We start from the raw sequence: 18673 nt of genomic DNA, 5'->3' as shown, positions 1-18673 counted from the left end.
TTTGTTTGGTGCATAAATTTATAATAAGGGCACAGAAAGGAATTTAATTATAAAATTATATTTTAGCATAAAAATGTAAAGGGCGGACAGATAAATAGTACATTTGATGAGGCCTTGCAAAAGGAATGATTTTTTTTTAAAAAAGAAACAATAATCCCCACATTTTGGACCCAACAGAGTAATGAGAAAAATGCACAGAGCAGGACATCTGACATGGTCGCACTTATTCACCTAAAGAAGCATAAGGTAGCCATCAACTCTGAGGCTTCTGCTATTGAAATGAAGATAGTTCTCACGAAAGACGTTTTTGCTATTATGAAGCTTACTACCAAAGCACAGTTCTTATCTATTTACTGCATGTCTTATGACAACACATTATTTTAAACTATATTTTCGTTTAATGCACTGCCATTCAGTTGATTCCGATTCATAGTGACCCTATAGGACAGAGTAGAACTGCCCCATAGGGTTTCCAAGGAGAAGCTGGTAGATTTAAACTGCTGATCTTTTGGTTAGCAGCCAAACACTTAACGAGCACACCACTAAAAAAAAAAAAAATTTTTTTTTTTTTTACAGTGGGGCTCCTATTTTCATTTCATACCCAACAATAAAAAAGTGAGGCAATTATTAAGATTTTCTGCTATAGAAGTTCAGATACTTTTTTCCAGATGACTTTCATAGTATGATTGTAGTGTTTTATTTTTTAAAATGAATTTTTTCAGGGATAATTTACATGAAATAAAATGTACCTATTCCAAGTGTGCACTTTTTCTATTCTAAATGTCTTAGATTTTTACCCATAGAATCCTTCAGTACTGCAACTTGAAGCTTGGGTTTTCATTTCTTTCAGCTTGAAAAATGCTGATGGTGTTTTGGTTTTCTAACTCTAGGTCTTTGCAAATTTCATCATAATATTTTATTTATTTTCTTGAGCTGCCCTTTGAAATCTTCTGTTCACCATTTTTACTTTTTCTGTTCACTTTAACTACTCTGCACTTAAAAGCAAATTTCTGAGTCTTTTCTGACATCTATTTTGGTCTTTTTCTTCTTTCCTATCTTTTTATTGACTTTTTACTTTTTTCATGTATGATGTCTTTGATTTTTTCCCACAACTCTTCTGATCTTTGGTTATTAGTCTTCTTGAGAAGGTCTCTAAATTCAGGCAGGATGTATTCAAGGTAGTACTTTGGCTCTCTTAGACTTGCTCTGATTTTCTTCAGCTTCAACTTGAACTTGTACACAAGCAATTGATGATGTGTTCCACAGTCAGCCCCGGCTTTGTCTTGACTGATGATATTGAGTTTCTCCATTGTCTCTTTCCATGAATGTAAGTAGTCCCTGACTCATGACAGGGGTTCTGTTCCAATGACCTCATTGTAAGTCAGTTCTGATGTAAGTCGAATACCTCATTTAAAAAATTTTTTTCATTATTATTGCCTTTATTATCATTATCTTTATAAATCCAATCTTTGTCTTTGGGGGTTGGGAATATTACGTATAAATTTAGATATATTTTAATACATACATACATAAAAAATGCACAAATCATAAAAATTTACTCTGTCAATGGAGAACAGTTGGATGGCACAGGCATTTTGTCAGTTGTGGTAATAATTCCACTTGTGGAAGGTTCTGGATCCCCTGAATTATCCCTGAGAATGGGGATGGTGTTTCTAATCAGAAATTTAGTGAGAGTTGTCTGTATAACGCCATTATTTTCTTTTTTAAACTTTATTTTTCTTTTGGTGGAAGTTTACAGAGAAAATTAGTTTCTTGTTCAATAAATTCTTTTTTTTTCCTTTATGTATTTCACAGGAACGTCTCACTGCTTCTCGAATCTCCCTATGGATTTTAGCAATCAGTGTTTGGGTCCACATTTTCAAGCAACTGAAGCTCTTTATTTAGTTTAGAAAAAACTTCAGCTAATCCTTTCACTGTAAAATTTTTTGACAACTTCTCTCCTTCTTCCTCATCATTTCTTTCCCCTTTAGCATTTCTTTTCTCTTCAAAATCCATTAAGTCTTGATCTGTTAGTTCCCCTTCTTTGTGATCTATGAGCTGTTTCACATTGGCAATATCAAGTTATAAATTCAGTGTTCTTGCCATAAGGACAATTTTCCCACCAATATCTTGTATCATATTATCCTGATCAAATGCTTACAGCATGTTCACATAACTCAGCAATTTTTTCCATATCCCCTGCATGCTTTTTGCCATCACTTCCTCCCAAGAAAATGTGCTAACAATAAGACATTCAAAATAAACAAAAAGACAAATATTGTATGAGACCACTATTATAGAAACTCATGAAAAGGTTTACACACAGAAAGAAATAATCTTTGAAGGTTACGAGGGAGGAGAAGGGTGGGGACGGAAAAACACTAAATAGACAATAGATAAGTGGTAACTTTGGTAAAGGGTAAGACAGCACACAATGCTGGGGAAGCCAGAGCAATTTGTTCAAGGGAAGGTCATGGAAGCTCCATAGACACATCCAAACTCCCTGAGAGATGAAATTACCGGGTTAAGGGCTGTGGGGACCATGGTCTCAGGAACATCTAGCTCAATTGGCATAACATAGTTTATAAAGAAAATATTCTACATTCTACTTTGGTGAGTAGTGTCTGGGGTCTTGTGAGTGGCCATCTAAGATACTCCACTGGTGTCACCCCGTCTGGGGCAAGAGAGAATGAAGAAAACCAAAGATACAAGGGAAAGATCAGTCCAAAGGACTAATGGACCACAACTACCACAGCCTCCATCAGACTGAGTCTAGCACAACTAGATGGTGCTTGGCTACCAACACTGACTGCTCTGACAGGGATCACAATAGAGGGTCCTGTACAGAGCTCAAGAAAAATGTAGAACAAAATTCTAACTCACCAAAAGCAAACAAACAAAAACAAACCAGACTTACTGGTCTGACAGAGACTGGAGAAACCCTGAGAGTATGGCCCCCTGACACCCTTATAGCTCAATAATGAAGTCACTCCTGAGGTTCACCCTTCAGCTAAAGATTAGACAGGCCCATAAAACAAAATGAGGCTCTAACAGCATACCAGCTCACTAGGATGAGAAGGCAAGAGGGGACAGGAAAGCTGGTAATGGAGAACCCAAGGTTGAGAAGGGGAGAGTGTTGACATGTCATGGGATTGGCAACCAATGTCACAAAACAGTATGCATATTAATTGTTTAATGAAAAACTAGTTTGCCCTATAAATCTTCATCTAAAGTACAAAAAAAAATTTTTTTTAATAATAAAAATTAAAAAAAAAAAAAAGGAGAGTTTTAAGTACGGTTTGTTGTAACTTGAATATGTTGTAAGGTGGGGACTTTCTGTAGTCTATTTGATTCCTGTGTAATCTGTCTTATGAGTTCCATGTGTATAGTTGACAATTGTGTTGTTACAAAAAAGTATTTCCAGTTAGCAAGTTGTTGGTCTTGCAGAATTAATTCATGCGATCTTTGGTGTAGTCTCTATCATCAAGGCTGTATTTTCCAATTACTAATCATTCTCCTTTGTGTTTAGCTTTTGCATTCCAATCAACATAATCATCAATGTTTCTTGATTGCACATTCGATCAATTTTAGACTACAGTAGGTCATAAAGATCTTCAGTTTCTTCATCTTTGGCATTCATGACTGATGCATAAATTCGAAGAGTCGTATTAACTGGTCTTCCTTACAGGTGTATGGATATTAACCTAACACTGATCATGTTATACTTCAGGATAGATCTTGAATGCTCTTTTTAACAATAAATGCAACACCATTCCTCTTCAATTTGGTGTTCCCACATGGTAGACCTTATGATTGTCATATTCCAAATGGCCAATACCAGTCCATTTTAGCTCACTAACATGCAGGATATTGATCTTCAAGTGTTCCATTTCATATTTGACGACTTCCAGTTTTCCTTGGTTTGTACTTCGTACATTGCACGATCTGATTACTAGTGGGTATCTGCAGTTGCTACTTCTCACTTTGAGTTGTGCCACATCAGCAAATGAAGGTTTTATTCCATCAGTGTCATTAAGGTCAACTCTACTTTGAGGAGGCAGCTGTTCCCTGGGCTGGAGTGCCTTCCAACCTGAGAGGCTCAAGTTCCAGTATGACGTTGGACAATGTTCTTTTGCTCTCTTTAAGGTTTTCATTAGCTAATTTGCAGAAGTAGATTGCCAGGCTTTTCTTCCTAGTCTGTCTTAGTCTGGAAGCTCTGCTGAAAACTCTCCACCATGGGTGATCCTGCATATTTGAAATATCAGTGGTATACCCTCTAGTATTACAGCAACATGAAAGCCACCACAGTATGACAAACTGACAGATGGGTCATGGCATTTCTCAAACTGAGAAAATTCAAGCCTTGATTGCAATCATGAAGGATTCTATGGGTAAAAATTTGAAGAATGCAGGAAGAGATAGACATAATCACTATACCAAAAATAACTGATCAACATTCAACCATCTCAGGATATATATAGTACGTGATCAAGAACTGCTGGTACTGAAGGAGGAAGTCCAAACTGCACTGACGGCGTTTGCAAAAAAAATGAAGCTACAGGAGTTGATGGGCTACCAGTTGAGATACTTCAACAAATGGATGCAATGCTGGAAGCACTTACTTGTCTATGTCAAGAAATTTGAAAGATAGCTACCTGGACAGCTGACTATAAGAGATCCATACTCGTACCCATTCCAAAGAAAAGCAATCAAACAGAATGCAGAAATTATACAGGAATATCATTAATATCACATGCTGGCAAAATTCTGCCAAAGATAAAAAATGATTGCAGCTGTACATAGACAGGAAACCGCCAGAAGTTCAAGCCAAATTGAGACAAGGAGGTGGAAAGAGGGCTGATGTCAGATGGATCTTGGTCAAAAGCAGAATACCAGAAAGATGTTTACCTGTGTTTTATCAACTATGCAAAGGCTTTTTACTATGTGGATCATAACAAATTATGAATAACATTGCAAAGAATGGGAATTCCAGAACACTTAATTGTGTTCATGTGGCATCTTCACACGGATCAAACAGAACAAAGGGGATACTGTGTGGTTCAGAATTGGAAAAGGTTTATGTGACAGTGTTGTATCCTTTCGCCTTACTTATTCAATCTATATGCTCAGCAAATAATCCAAGAAGCTGGACTATATGAGAAGAATGCAGCATCAGAATTGGAAGAAGACTCATTAACAATCTGCTACATGCAGATGACATAACCTTGCTTGCCAAAAATGAAGACGATCTGAAGAACTTACAGAATAAGGTCAAAGACTACAGCTTTCATTCAGTATGAATTATGCGTGAACATAAAGAAAACAAAAATCCTCACAACTGGACCAATAAACAACATCGAGATAAAGGTGGAAGAAACCAAAGTTGTCATTCTACTTGGATCAACAACCAACATCCACAGAAGCAACAGACAAGAAATCAAACAAAGTATTGCATTGGGAAAATCTGCTGTGAAAGACCTCATTAACATTCTAAAAAGCAAAGATGTTACTGTGAGGACTAAGGTGAGCCTGATCCAAGCCATGATCTTTTCAATCACCTCATATGCATGCAAAAGCTGGACAATGAAAAAGGAAAGCAAAGAAAAATTGATGTGTTTGTACTGTGGTATTGGTGAAGAATATTGAACATACCATGGACTGTCAGAAGAATGAAAAAATCGGTCTTGTAAGAAGTACAGCCAGAATGTTCCTTAGAAATGAGGATGGAGAAACGTCATCTCACTTACTTTGCACGTGTTATTAGGCAAGTCCAGTTGTTTAAAAAGGACATCATGGTTGGTAGAGTATTATGGATTGAATAGTGTCCCACAAAAATATGTATTATAAATCCTAGCCCTTATACTTGTGGATAAGGAACCCTAGTGGCACAACGGTTGAGTGCTCAGCTGCTAATAAAATGTTGGCTGTTAGAATCTACCCATGATCTTCTCCCATGAAGATTACAGTCTAGGAAACCCAGTGTTTCTAAAGTTCTACTCTGTCCGAAACAGTCTCTATGGTCAGAATCCACTTGACTACACACAACAATAACGTATGTGTGGATGTAATCCCATTTAGGAATAGGGTTTGCTCTGTTATATTAATGAGACCATATCAGTAAAAGGTGTATTTTAAGCAAATCAGTTTAATTTTTTTTATTTTTGAAAATATTTACAGCAAAACATATACCAATTTAGCAATTTCTACATGTACAATTCAGTGACATTGATTACATTCTTCAAGTTGTGCAACTATTCTCACCATCCTTTTTCAAATTATTCCCCCCTTTAAAAAAAAAAAGTTTTTTTTTTTTGTTAACATAAACTCACTACCCTCCCCAAGCTTCCTATCTAATCTTTCAAGTTGTTTCATATAGATGATTCTTTAAAAGAGCACAATACTCAAAGAAGAGATCCCTTACTAATTAAGCTAAACTACTGTTTGGTTTAAAGAAGACTTCGAGGGATATTTTTCATTTAAGGTTTAAAGATTATCTCAGGGCAATAGTTTCAGGGGTTCATCCAACCTCCATGGCTCCACAAATTCCTCAAGAATTTGAAACTGTTCCACATATCCCCTCTCCCCTCTTTGATCATTCTTTTATAGAATCATTGGTCAAAATTATTCAGTAATGGTAGCCAAGCACCATCCAGTTCTTCTGATCTTACGGTGGAGGATGCAGTTGTTTATGGAGGCAATTATCTACACATTCCATTTTCTCCTCCAACTCCTGACTCTCCTTCCTCTGTTGCTCAAGGTAAATTGAGACCAATTGTACATTAAATGGCCACTTGCAAGCTTTTAAGACTCCAAACACTATGCCATGAACTAGCACTGAAAACATTAGGCCAGTTTACCAGGATGTCCCTAGAAACCATGAGCCTAACCTCCAAACCAAGAAACCATATCCCATGAAGTCTTTGGTTGAGCATAAGCAGCTTCAGCAACTACTCTTCTTTGCTGTTGTTAAAACTTGTATTGCACAACATTTGCCAATTCAACTTTTTATAGGTGTACAACTTAGTGTCATCGATTACACCTATCAGCTCCGCAACCATTACCCTTAATCAATGAGACTTTTTCATCACCATAAACAAAACCTCAATACTAAAAAGGCAATAACTCCTCCTTTACCCCTACTGCCCACCCCTAGTAGCCACTAAGAAACTTTGGTCCCTATACATTTACCTGTTCTTCTCTTTTTTATAAGTGAGGTTGTATGTTTGTCTTTTTGTGACTGACTTACTCCACTCAGCATAATATATTCAAACTCTGTCTACATTGTAGCATGCATCAGGACTTCATTTTTCTTTCCGGCAGAGTACTAGTTCATCGTATGTATGTATCATATTTTATTTATCCATTTATCCATTGATAGGGGTCTTTGCATTCTCTTAATGATGTCTCTCAAAAATTGAAGCTTTTAATTTTCATAAAGCCCTATGTCTTAGTCATCTAGTACTGCTATAACAGAGATACCACAAGTGGATGGCTTTAATAAAGAGAAATTAATTTTCCCACAGTCTAGTAGGCTAGATCAAGAGGCAGTTGTTTGGACAGAATGAGGGGACACTGAGTGGTGTAAAGGCAGGAAAGGTGTGCATCAGGGTTGTATCCTTTCACCATACCTGTATTCAATCTGTACGCTGAGCAAATAATACAAAAAGCTGGACTCTATGAAGAAGAACGGGGCATCAGGATTGGAGGAAAGCTCATTAACAACCCGCGTTATACAGATGACACAACCTTGCTTCCTGAAAGTGAAGAGGACTTGAAGTACTTACTGATGAAGATCAAAGAGCACAGCCTTCAGTATGGATTACACCTCATAAAGAACACAAAAATCTTCACAACTGGACCAATAAGCCACATCATGATAAATGGAGAAAAGATTGAAGTTGTCAAGGATTTCATTTTACTTGCATCCACAATCAACACCCACGGAAGCAGCAGTTAAGAAATCAAAAGACGTGTTGCATTGGGCAAATCTGCTGCAAAGGACCTCTTTAAAGTGTTGAAAAGCAAAGATGTCACCTTGAAGACTAAGGTGTGCCTGACCCAAGCCATGGTATTTTCAATCGTATCATATGCATGTGAAATCTGGACAATGAATAAGGAAGACCAAAGAAGAATTGACACCTTTGAATTGCGGTGTTGGCAGAGAATATTGAATATACCATGGACTTCCAAAAGAAAGAACAAATCCATCTCAGTAGAAGTACAGCCAGAATGCTCCTTAGAAGCAAGGATAGTGAGACTGCGTCTTATATACTTTGGACATGTTGTCGGGAGGGATCAGTCCCTGGAGAAGGATATCATGCTTGGTAAAGTACAGGGTCAGAGGAAAAGAGGAAGACCCTCAACAGGATGAATTGACACAGTGGCTGCAACAATGAGCTCAAGCATAACGACTCTAAGGATGGCACGGGACTGGGCAGTGTTTCCTTCTGTTGTTCACAGAGTGGGTATGAGTTAGAATCGACTCAACAACACCTAACAACAACAACAGTAGGCTAGAAGTCCAAATTTAGGGCATCAGCTCCAGGGAAAAGCTTTCTCTTTCTGTCGGTTCTGGAGGAAGAGCCTTCTCATCAATCTTTCCCTGGACAAGGAGCTTCTCCACGGAGGAACCCCTGAGCCAAAGGATGCGCTCTGCTCCCAGTGCTTCTTTCTTGGTTGTATGAGGTCCCCACCTCTTTCCTTGCTTCTCTTTCCTTTCATCTCTTGTAAGGTAAAAGGTGGTGCAGGCCACACTTCAGGGAAACTCCCTTTATGTTGGATCAGGGAGGGATGTAACCTTAGGAAGGGTTTTACAACCCACCCTAATTCTCTGTAACATAAAATGACAATCACAAAATGGAGGACAACCACACGATACTGGGAGTCATGGCCTAACCAAGTTGACATATATTTTGAGGGGACACAATTCAGTCCATGACACCATATTTATCAAAGTCATTTTTAAATTATTAGTATATTTTATGACCTGCCTAAGAAATCTTTGCTGACCCTGAGAGCAAAGTTTTTTTTTTTTTTTTCCAGAATTTTAATAATTATAGCACTTCTGTTTGGGTCAGTCATCCTTTTCAAATTAATTTTTGTGTATAGTATAAGGTAAAAAAATCAAGGTTCATTTTTCCCATAAGAATATTCAATTGTTCCAGCATCACTTGTTGAGACTATCTTTTTCCCCATTAAAATACCTTGTCATCCAACATTAGGAGCCCTAATACAAGGCATAAACAGAATATAAAACATTATCAAAAATGACGAAGAGAAACCAGGTAACTGGGAGGTCCTAAAAATCAAACACCTATGCTCATCTGAAGACTTCACCAAAAGAGTGAAAAGACCACCTACAGATTGGGAAAGAATTTTCAGCTATGACATCTCCGACCAGCACCTGATCTCTAAAATCTATATGATTCTGTTAAAACTCAACCACAAAAAGACAAACAACCCAATCAAAAAGTGGGCAAAGGATATGAACACTCACTTCACTAAACAAGATATTCCGGCAGCTAACAGATACATGAGAAAATGCTCTCAATCATTAGCCATTAGAGAAATGCAAATTAAAACTACGATGAGATTCCATCTCACTCCAACAAGGCTGGCATTAATCCAAAAAACACAAAATAATAAATGTTGGAGGGGCTGCGGAGAGATTGGAACTCTTATACACTGCTGGTGGGAATGTAAAATGGTACAACCACTTTGGAAATCTATCTGGTGTTATCTTAAACAGTTAGAAATAGAACTATCATACAACCCAGAAATCCCACTCCTCGGAATATACCCTAGAGAAACGAGAGCCTTTACACGAACAGATATATGCACACCCATGTTCATTGCAGCTCTGTTTACAATAGCAAAAAGCTGGAAGCAACCAAGGTGTCCGTCAATGGATGAATGGTTAAATAAATTATGGTACATTCACACAATGGAATATCACGCATTGATAAAGAACAGTGACGAATCTGTGAAACATTTCATAACATGGAGGAACCTGGAAGGCATTATGCGGAGTGAAATTAGTCAGAGGCAAAAAGACAAATATTGTATAAGACCACTATTATAAGATCTTGAGAAACAGTATAAACTGAGAAGAACACATATTCTTGTGGTTACGGGGGGGGGGGGGGAGGGAGGGTGGGAGAGGGTTATTTACTGATTAGTTAGTAGATAAGAACTACTTTAGGTAAAGGGAAGGACAATACCCAATACACGGAAGGTCAGCTCAACTGGAATGGACCAAAAGCAAAGAAGATTCTGGGATAAACTGAATGCTTCAAAGGTCAGCAGAGCAAGGGCGGGGGTTTGGAGACTATGGCTTAAGGGGACTTCTAAGTCAATTGGCAAAATAATTCTATTATGAAAACATTCTGCATTCCACTTTGAAATGTGGCGTCTGGGGTCTTAAATGCTAACAGGCGGCCATCTAAGATGCATCAATTGGTCTCAATCCACCTGGATCAAAGGAGAATGAAGAACACCAAGGTCACATGATAACTATGAGCCCAAGAGACAGAAAGGGCCACATGAACCAGAGACTTACATCATCCTGAGACCAGAAGAACTAGATGGTGCCCAGCCACAACCAATGACTGCCCTGACAGGCAGCACAACAGAGAACCCCTGAGGGAGCAGGTGAGAAGTGGGATACAGACCCCAAATTCTCATAAAAAGACCAGTCTTAATGGTCTGACTGAGACTAGAAGAATCCCAGTGGTCATGGTCCCCAAACCTTCTGTTGGCCCAGGACAGGAACCATTCCCAAAGACAACTTATCAGGCATGGAAGGGACTGGACGATGGGTTGGAGAGAGATGCTGATGAAGAGTGACCTACTTGTATCAGGTGGACACTTGAGACTGTGTTGGTATCTCCTGTCTGGAGGGGAGATAGGAGGGTAGAGAGGGTTAGAAACTGGCAAAATTGTCACGAAAGGAGAGACTGGATGGAGGGAGCAGGCTGACTCATTAGGGGGAGAGTAAGTGGGAGTATGGAGTAAGGTGTATATAAGCTTATATGTGACAGACTGACTTGATTTGTAAACATTCACTTAAAGCACAATAAAAATTATTAAAAAAAAAACGAACCTTGTCATCTTTATAAAAAATCAATTGCCCGTAGATGGTTGTGGCGAGGTTGTATTTCTAGACTGTCTTCTGGTGAATTAATATATCTATTTTTATACTAATACCACATTGTCATGATTACTATAACATTATAGTTTTGATATCTGGTGGAGTCCATGAGTGATACAGACAACTGTTTCCACTTGGGGCTGCTAACCAAAAGGTTGAACGTTCGAGTCCATCCAGAAGTGCCTCAGAAGAAAGCTCTGGAAATGTAATTCCAAAAAATCAGCTATTGAAAACTCTGTGGGACACAATTCTACTCTGACATACATGGGGTCGCCATGAGTTGGAATCAACTCGATGGCAACTGGTTTCTTGACATTAGGTAATGTAAGTCCTCTGTTTATGTTCTTTTTTCAAAATCATCTTGGCTATTTCAGATTTTTTTATTTCATTATAAAATTTAGAATCAACTGGTCGATTCATACTTAACAAAGAAAACTTGCTAAGGCAGGCTTCTGCCTGTATGTAAGGATCTTAGAAATCATCATTCCCATTTTCACATCAAAACAAAAGCTAAAAAACTGAAAATCACTCACTCTTCTTAGATCCATCTGAGAGAAGTTAAACTGCTGCCCCAAAACTGAACAGACAGGCTGATATAGAGAACCACTGCTTACCAGGGGCAGACACTGCCACCATTGGACCCAGTATCAGGTAGAAATACTTAGAGGGTATTGACTAATTGCCGGAGATGGACTAGCTTGAGAGATAAAAACTCCTAGTGGTCCTGCTTTGGAGGGAGGCTATCCCTTCATGAATTTTACCTTCAGGAGCCCAGACCAGGTACTCACTGTGAAACTCAAAGAAAAATCTCCCTGTGCTACTGGTAAAGGGGCGGGGGGTGGGGGGGAACTAATCATTTTGAAACAGTGCCCTGTTCTCCTTAACAACGGTCTGATACCCAGGAAAACTACTTTACCAAAGTTGAGCCAATGTGAGTTTTAACAGAGTGTAACTGTGAAAGAAGAAAAATACCCTGCTCTAGCCCTCTCCAGCTTTCCACATGGGGGAAAGAAATTATCTATCCCCAGTCCTCTTCTAGTCTTTGACAAGGAGGGAGGGAAATACTCAACTACAGCCCCTTTTAGCCTTCCTGGTTCACCTAAGCAGTGAAAACAAAACAAAAAGCTGAAAACCATTTGTGAAGGTCACAACCCAAAGACACAGGCTCACTAAAAGTCTGAGACCTAATATACAGATTATAGAATGCTTCCCCTCCCCCCACATTTTACCACCACATCAACATCTACAAAGCTTTACAGGGGATTACAGCTGAAAAGAACCTCAGATCTCTTTATCTGATAGATCATGTCTGGCTTTCAACAAAAAATTACAAGGCATACTAAAAGGCAAAAATAATAATAATAACAACAACAGTCTACAGAGACAGGGCAAGGATCAGAACCAGACTCAGAAAGGGCAGAAATTTTGGAACTATCAGACCAGAAATTTAAAGTAACTATGATACGCTAAGGGCTCTGATGGAAAAACCGAACAACAAGGAAAAACAGATGGGTACTGTAAGCAGAGAGATGAAAACTCTAAGAATTAAAAGGAAATGTGAGAAATAAACACATTGTAACAAATAAAAAATGCCTGTGATGCGCTCATCAGTAGACTGGAGATGGCTGAGGAAAGAATCAGTGAACTCGAAGGTATATCAAAAGAAACCAAACTGAAACGCAAAGAGAAAAAAGATTGGACAGAAGAAACAGAATATCCAAGAACTGTGGGAAAATTACAAAAGGTATAATATATGTGTAATACCAGAAGGAGAAAAAAGGGAGAAAGCAATCAAAGAAGTATTTCAAGTAATGGCTGAGAATTCTTCAGAATTGACACTAAACCACAGTTCCAGGAAGTTCAGAAAACATCAAGGACAGACACCAAAAAATCTACACCTAGGCGTATCATATTTGAACTGAAGAAAATCAAACTCAAAGAGAAAGTCTTGAGCCAGAAGAAAAAATATTTCACCAACAGAAGAACATGGAAAAGAATTATATTAGATTTCTCTTCATAAAACCATGCAAGGAAGAAGAGTGGAGTAAAATATTCAAGTATTGAAAGAAAAAGAATTCACCAGCCTAGAATTCTGTACTCAGCAAAATTATCCTTCAAAATTGAAGAAATAAAGAAATTCTAAGACAAATAAAAATCAAGGCAATTTGTCACCATTAGACCTGTCTGGTTCTTTGTATAGAAATGCCCAATATAATAAGCCTCAGAATATAAGATGATACTTTACTGTCCAATTGAGAAGAGCCAAAAAATATTTCAATCAACTGAGGTATGTAAACTGTTAGGGACAAAGGTTGTTGTTGTGTGCCCTCAAGTCAATCTGACTCATACCTATGCTATCGTACTCCCTAATGACAAATGAAAGCACCCTGGTGGCACAATGGTTAAGCTCTCAGCTGCTAATCAAAAGGTGGGTGGTTTAAACCCACCCAGCGTCTCTGTGGGAGAAAGACCTGGTGACCTGTTTTCATAAAGATTACAGTGAAGAAAACCCTCTGGGGCAGTTCTGTCACATGAGGTCACTATGAGTCAGAATTGACCCAAGAGCACCCAACGACAACAATGAATGATGTTGAGCATCTTCTCATGAATTCATTGGCCATTTGCATACCTTCTTTGGAGAAATGTTTATTCAAGTCCTTTGCCCATATTTTAATTAGGTTGTCTTTTTGTTGTTGTTGAGTTACAGCTATAAATTCTTTACATATGCTGGATATTAAACCCCTATCACGTGTATGATTTCCAAATATTTTGTCCCATTCTGTGGGCTCTTTTCACTTTCTTGCTAATGTCCTTTGATGCACAAAAGTTTTTAATTTTGATGAAGTCCAATTGATCTATTTTTTTCTTTTGTTGTTTGTGCTTTTGCTGTCATATATAAGAATTCATTGCCAAATATAAGGTCCTAAAGATTTACCCCTATGTTTTCTTCTATGTGTTTTATACTTTTAACTCTTATATTTTTAGTTCATTGCTCTATTTTGAGTTCATTTTCATATATGGTGTGAGGTAGGGGTCCAACTTCATTCTTCTGCAGGTGAAATCCCACCACTGTTTGTTGAAGAGTCTATTCTTTCCTCACTGGTGGACTTGGCATCCTTGTCTAAAATCAATTGGCCATAGATTTATGGGCTTTTTTCCAGGACTCTTATTTCCTTCTTTTCACTAGTTTTGGATTTAGTTTGCTCTTCTTTTTCTAGTTCAAGTTGTTAAGATAGGTTATTGATTTGAGATCTTTTTTATTATTGAACTTTAGATGAAGGTTTACAGAACAAATATGTTTCTCATCAAATAGTACACACATTGTTGTATGACATTGGTTAATAACCCCATGACATGTCAACACTCTCCTTTCTCAACCATGGGTTCCCTATTACCAGCTTTCCTGTTCCTTCCTACCTTCCAGTCCCTGCCTCAGGGCTGGTGTACCCCTTTAGGCTTGTTTTGGGCATGTTCAATCTTTGGCTGAAGGGTGAACCTCAGGAGTGGCCTCATTACTGAGCTGAAAGGGTGTCCAGGGTCTATCAGGGTTTCTCCAGTCTCTGTCAGGCCAGCAAGTCTGGTCTTTCTTTTTGAGTTAGAATTTTATCCTACATTTTTCTCCAGCTCTGTCTGGTACCCTCTATTGTGATCCCTGTCAGAGCAGTTAGTGGTGGTAGCCAGGCACCATCTAGTTGTAGTGGACTCAGCCTGGTGGAGGCCATGGTAGATGTGGTCCATTAGTCATTTGGGCTAATCTTTCACTTATGTCTTTAGTTTTCTTCATTCTTCTTTGCTCCCAAAGGGGTGAGACCAGTGGAGTATCCTAGATGGCCACTCACAGGCTTTTAAAACCCCAGACGTTACTCACCAAAGTAGAATGTAGAACATTTTCTTTGTAAACTCTGTTATGCCAATTGACTTAGATGTTTCCTGAGACCATGGTCCCATAGCCCTCAGCCCAGCAATTTGGCCCCTCAGGGAGTTTAGATGTGTCTATGGAGCTACCATGGGCTTGTCTTGTACAGGTTGTGCTGGCTTCCCCGATATTATGTACTGTCTTACCTTTCACCAAAGTTACTGCTTATCTTATTGCCTATTAGGTGTTCTTCCATCCCCACCCTTCCCTCCCTTGTAACCATCAAATATTGTATCTTTTTGTATGTAAACCTTTTCATGAGTTTTTACAGTAGTGGTCTCATACGATATTTGTCCTTTTGTGACTGACTTATTTCGCTCAGCATAATGTCCTCCAGATGCATCCATGTTATGAGATGCTTCACAGATTTGTCATTGTTCTTTATCGTTGCGTAATGCTCCATTGTGTGTATATACCACAGTTTGTTTATCCATTCATCTGTTGATGGGCATAGGTCTTTCTTCTTCTTTAATGGAGGCATTTATAGCTATAAAATTCTCTCTGAGCACTGCCGTTTTGGTATGTTTTGTTTTTATATTCATTCTTCTCTAAGTATTTTCTAACTTCTCTTGTGATTTCTTCTTTGACCCGTTGGTTATTTACTAGCATACTGATTTCACTTATTTGTGAATTTTCCACTTTTTCTTCTGTTACTGAGTTCTAGTTTTATTCCACTGTGGTTGGAGAGTATACTTTGTATGATTTCAGTCTTCACTGAGACTTATTTTGTGACCTAATGTATGTTCTATCCCAAAGAATGACTCATGTGCATTGGAGACGATTGTGCATTCTGCTGTTGTTGGGTGGAGTGTTCTATATATGTTTAAAAGTCATTCTTAACTGAGAAAATATGAATATGGACCAATATATTAAGTATGATAATATTGTGGTTTACAGGAAAATGTACTTACGCTTAAGATACACATACTGAAACAATTAGGGGTAAAATGTGATGATGCTTACAACTTACTTTTAAAGTGGTTCTTCCAAAAATAGAGAGAGAGAAAAAAAAAAGCATAAAAAATATAGCAACAATGTCAGCAATTCTTGAATTTCAATGGAAAGCATATGAGTGTTCATTGTACTACTGCTCTCGTTCTGTAGCCTTGAAATTTTTCTTAATAAAAAATTCGGGGTAAAAAAGGCTATTGAGTTGATATTGTAAAATATTTAAATGTTGAATTTTATGTTATGTAACCTTTACTTAAAAAAAAAAAAAATAGCTGCGGGTATCTGACCCTACAGAGCTACTATAGAATTGCTTAGAAAGCTCCATCTCCATAAAAATATAACGTGAATGGCATCCCTCCCTTCGAGTTATGCAATGCACAGCACTTGGTACAGTAGTGTTCTCTGAGGTCCACAGTCTCATTTTGAGGCAGAGTTCAAAGAAAACAGAATCCTTATGCAGAATTAAAAGAAGTTAGAATCAGATAAATTTTATGATAAAATTGCTCTTATACAATTGTTGTTGTAGATTTTAGGGTGCATAACAGGAAAGTAGGCATGATGATTTTGCCAAAAGTCAAGCATAGCCTCAATTGGTTATGGGTAAAGTGTCAAAAGCAAAGCAAAATGTCCACACACCTGGGTTGATGGATGGTGGGGGTGGAGGTGGGAGAGGCCGACCTTCTTTAATGGCTAATGTACACTGCTTTGCTGATCGAATGGCATTGATGAAGTCTTCATGTTGTTGTCTCCAGTTAGATTTCCTCACAGGTTGGGACTGTAAAAAAAAAAAAAAACCAACAAACAATACTAATCTAGACTGTACACCTCCATTCTTTTTTTTTTTTTTTTAAGATTGGATTTGAATTTACAGGAAATAGGCCTGTGAAATTTGGAGAGGAGGGAAAATTTGTTTTTCAAAAGAAATACTTTAAGAGTTTTGGAAAATACAGTGATAAAAAACTTGAAAGTCACAGTAGTGAGGGAAAAATAAAATAAAAATCAGAAAAACAAAGAGAATCACAAAATTGCAAAGGAAGACTTAAATATAAGATGAAAAATGACCTTCTTCCAAGTTAATTGCTAGATTTAATGACACTCATATATGGAGCCCTGGTGGCACAGTGCTTAAGCTCTTGCCTTCTAACCAAAAGGTTGGCAGTTCGAATCCACCAGCTACTCTTTGGAAACCGTACAGGACAGTTCTACCCTGTCCTGTAGGGTTGCTCTGAGTCAGAATTGACTCAGCGGCAATGGGTTTGGTTTTTGGTTTAATGACAATATAAACAAGATTCTTTTTTGACAAGTCTAAAAAGTATGTGAATCCATTTGGAAATTTAAGTGTGCAAGATGATAAAGAAAACAGTAAAGGTGGATTATGCTTGCATGATGTTACACTTCACTACCAAACAACAATGATACCAAACAGAGAGCCCAGAAACAGGCTTTAATGTACTTAAAACTTGACAGAGAACAAGAAAGATACAAATAGTACCTTGGATTGAGGAACCTTCCTCACAGTAGGAATGTCAGTGCCCTGTAATCTTTGCTTCAATGAATTGAAAGGTTTACGCTTTTTGTTGAAGAGTTTTCTACATATGGGTCCGTGCCTTTCCTAGAAAAGGTAAGTAGAGGTTGGTGCTTTAAAAATGCACAATCACAAGGTTTGTAATGTACAGGTCTACTTACACGGTCCCCACTGCCCAGTGGCAGGGCTGCACCGACAGAGCCTTGTGCATTCTGTAACTCTGAAGTCCCAGCAGAGCAAATCCATCTGGCTTTCCTCATCCATGTTCCATATCACTTAATTTTGTGTTTGGGCAAGGGCAATGAAAGGCCTCTACAGTAAAGAGTTTTACTTAAAATTTGTCTTCATATATTTAACTCTACCACTTGGGCAGTGCTCTCTTTATTCCAATCAGTAGTCCTTTAAGTACATGGCATTTCTAATACAAAAACTGGGGAACCAACACATAGTTTTTACCTGTATCCCTTTCTAAAGTCTGCTAGTGTGCCAGTATGGGATTATACCAGTATTTCTGCCTTTCAATCTGGGTACTTTTCCTTGCTATCATTTATACAGTTACTTTGTCCCAACCCAATAAAACACAGGCTCTATAAAAATCACTGCACCTGGCTAATAACAAACCCTACCATTTTAAACTAAAGGACAGAGAGATATCAGATCACTTGATCAAACACTCTCTTGGCTAGAAACAGGCCTACAAAGTGGAACTCAAGAGTATATGAGACACACTTGACATTTAGTGGTTCCTCTTTTTTTTTTTTTTCTTCAGATGGTACCTTCTAGGTCTCAAACCCATTCTCGAGGGGTGCAGCCCCAGGGCTGGCAAAAGCAAAGGCAGCTTACTGAAGGCAGCACATTGGTGGATACCAGGACACAAAAAGCCTGTGAACTCCTCCTCTAGCTTCAAGAAGCCCTAACCTCAGTTAATTCCCCAGGGAAATAAAAACCTACAACCTCATTTTGCAGCCTTTGCCCCAATTATAGTAAGGCTGTTGCTGTTGTGGTTAGGTGCCATCAGGTTGGTTCCAACTCATAGAGGCCCTATATACAACAAAAGGAAACACTGCCCGGTCCTACACCATCCTCACAATTATTGTTATGCTTGAGCCCATTTTTGCAGCCACTGTGTCAG

At 38.3% G+C, this 18673-nt stretch overlaps 1 protein-coding gene across 1 annotated transcript in view; it reads right to left on the bottom strand.

Annotated features, from left to right (window-relative positions):
* Nucleotides 1-18673, bottom strand: part of ZC2HC1B (zinc finger C2HC-type containing 1B) — a 61529-nt gene that overhangs the window by 32629 nt on the left and 10227 nt on the right. Inside the window, exons 4-5 of the mRNA XM_049874318.1 lie at nucleotides 17509-17628; nucleotides 16653-16791 (exon numbers count right to left, since the gene is read on the bottom strand). Of these exons, the coding sequence (XP_049730275.1) occupies nucleotides 16653-16791; nucleotides 17509-17628 (259 nt within the window). The remainder of the gene's footprint in view (nucleotides 1-16652; nucleotides 16792-17508; nucleotides 17629-18673) is intronic.

The sequence above is a fragment of the Elephas maximus genome, chromosome 1 (genome assembly GCF_024166365.1).
Source record: "Elephas maximus indicus isolate mEleMax1 chromosome 1, mEleMax1 primary haplotype, whole genome shotgun sequence".
Lineage (NCBI taxonomy): Eukaryota > Metazoa > Chordata > Mammalia > Proboscidea > Elephantidae > Elephas > Elephas maximus.
Note: the sequence above shows the minus strand (reverse complement) of the source record. Positions and strands in the feature narration are given on the sequence as shown.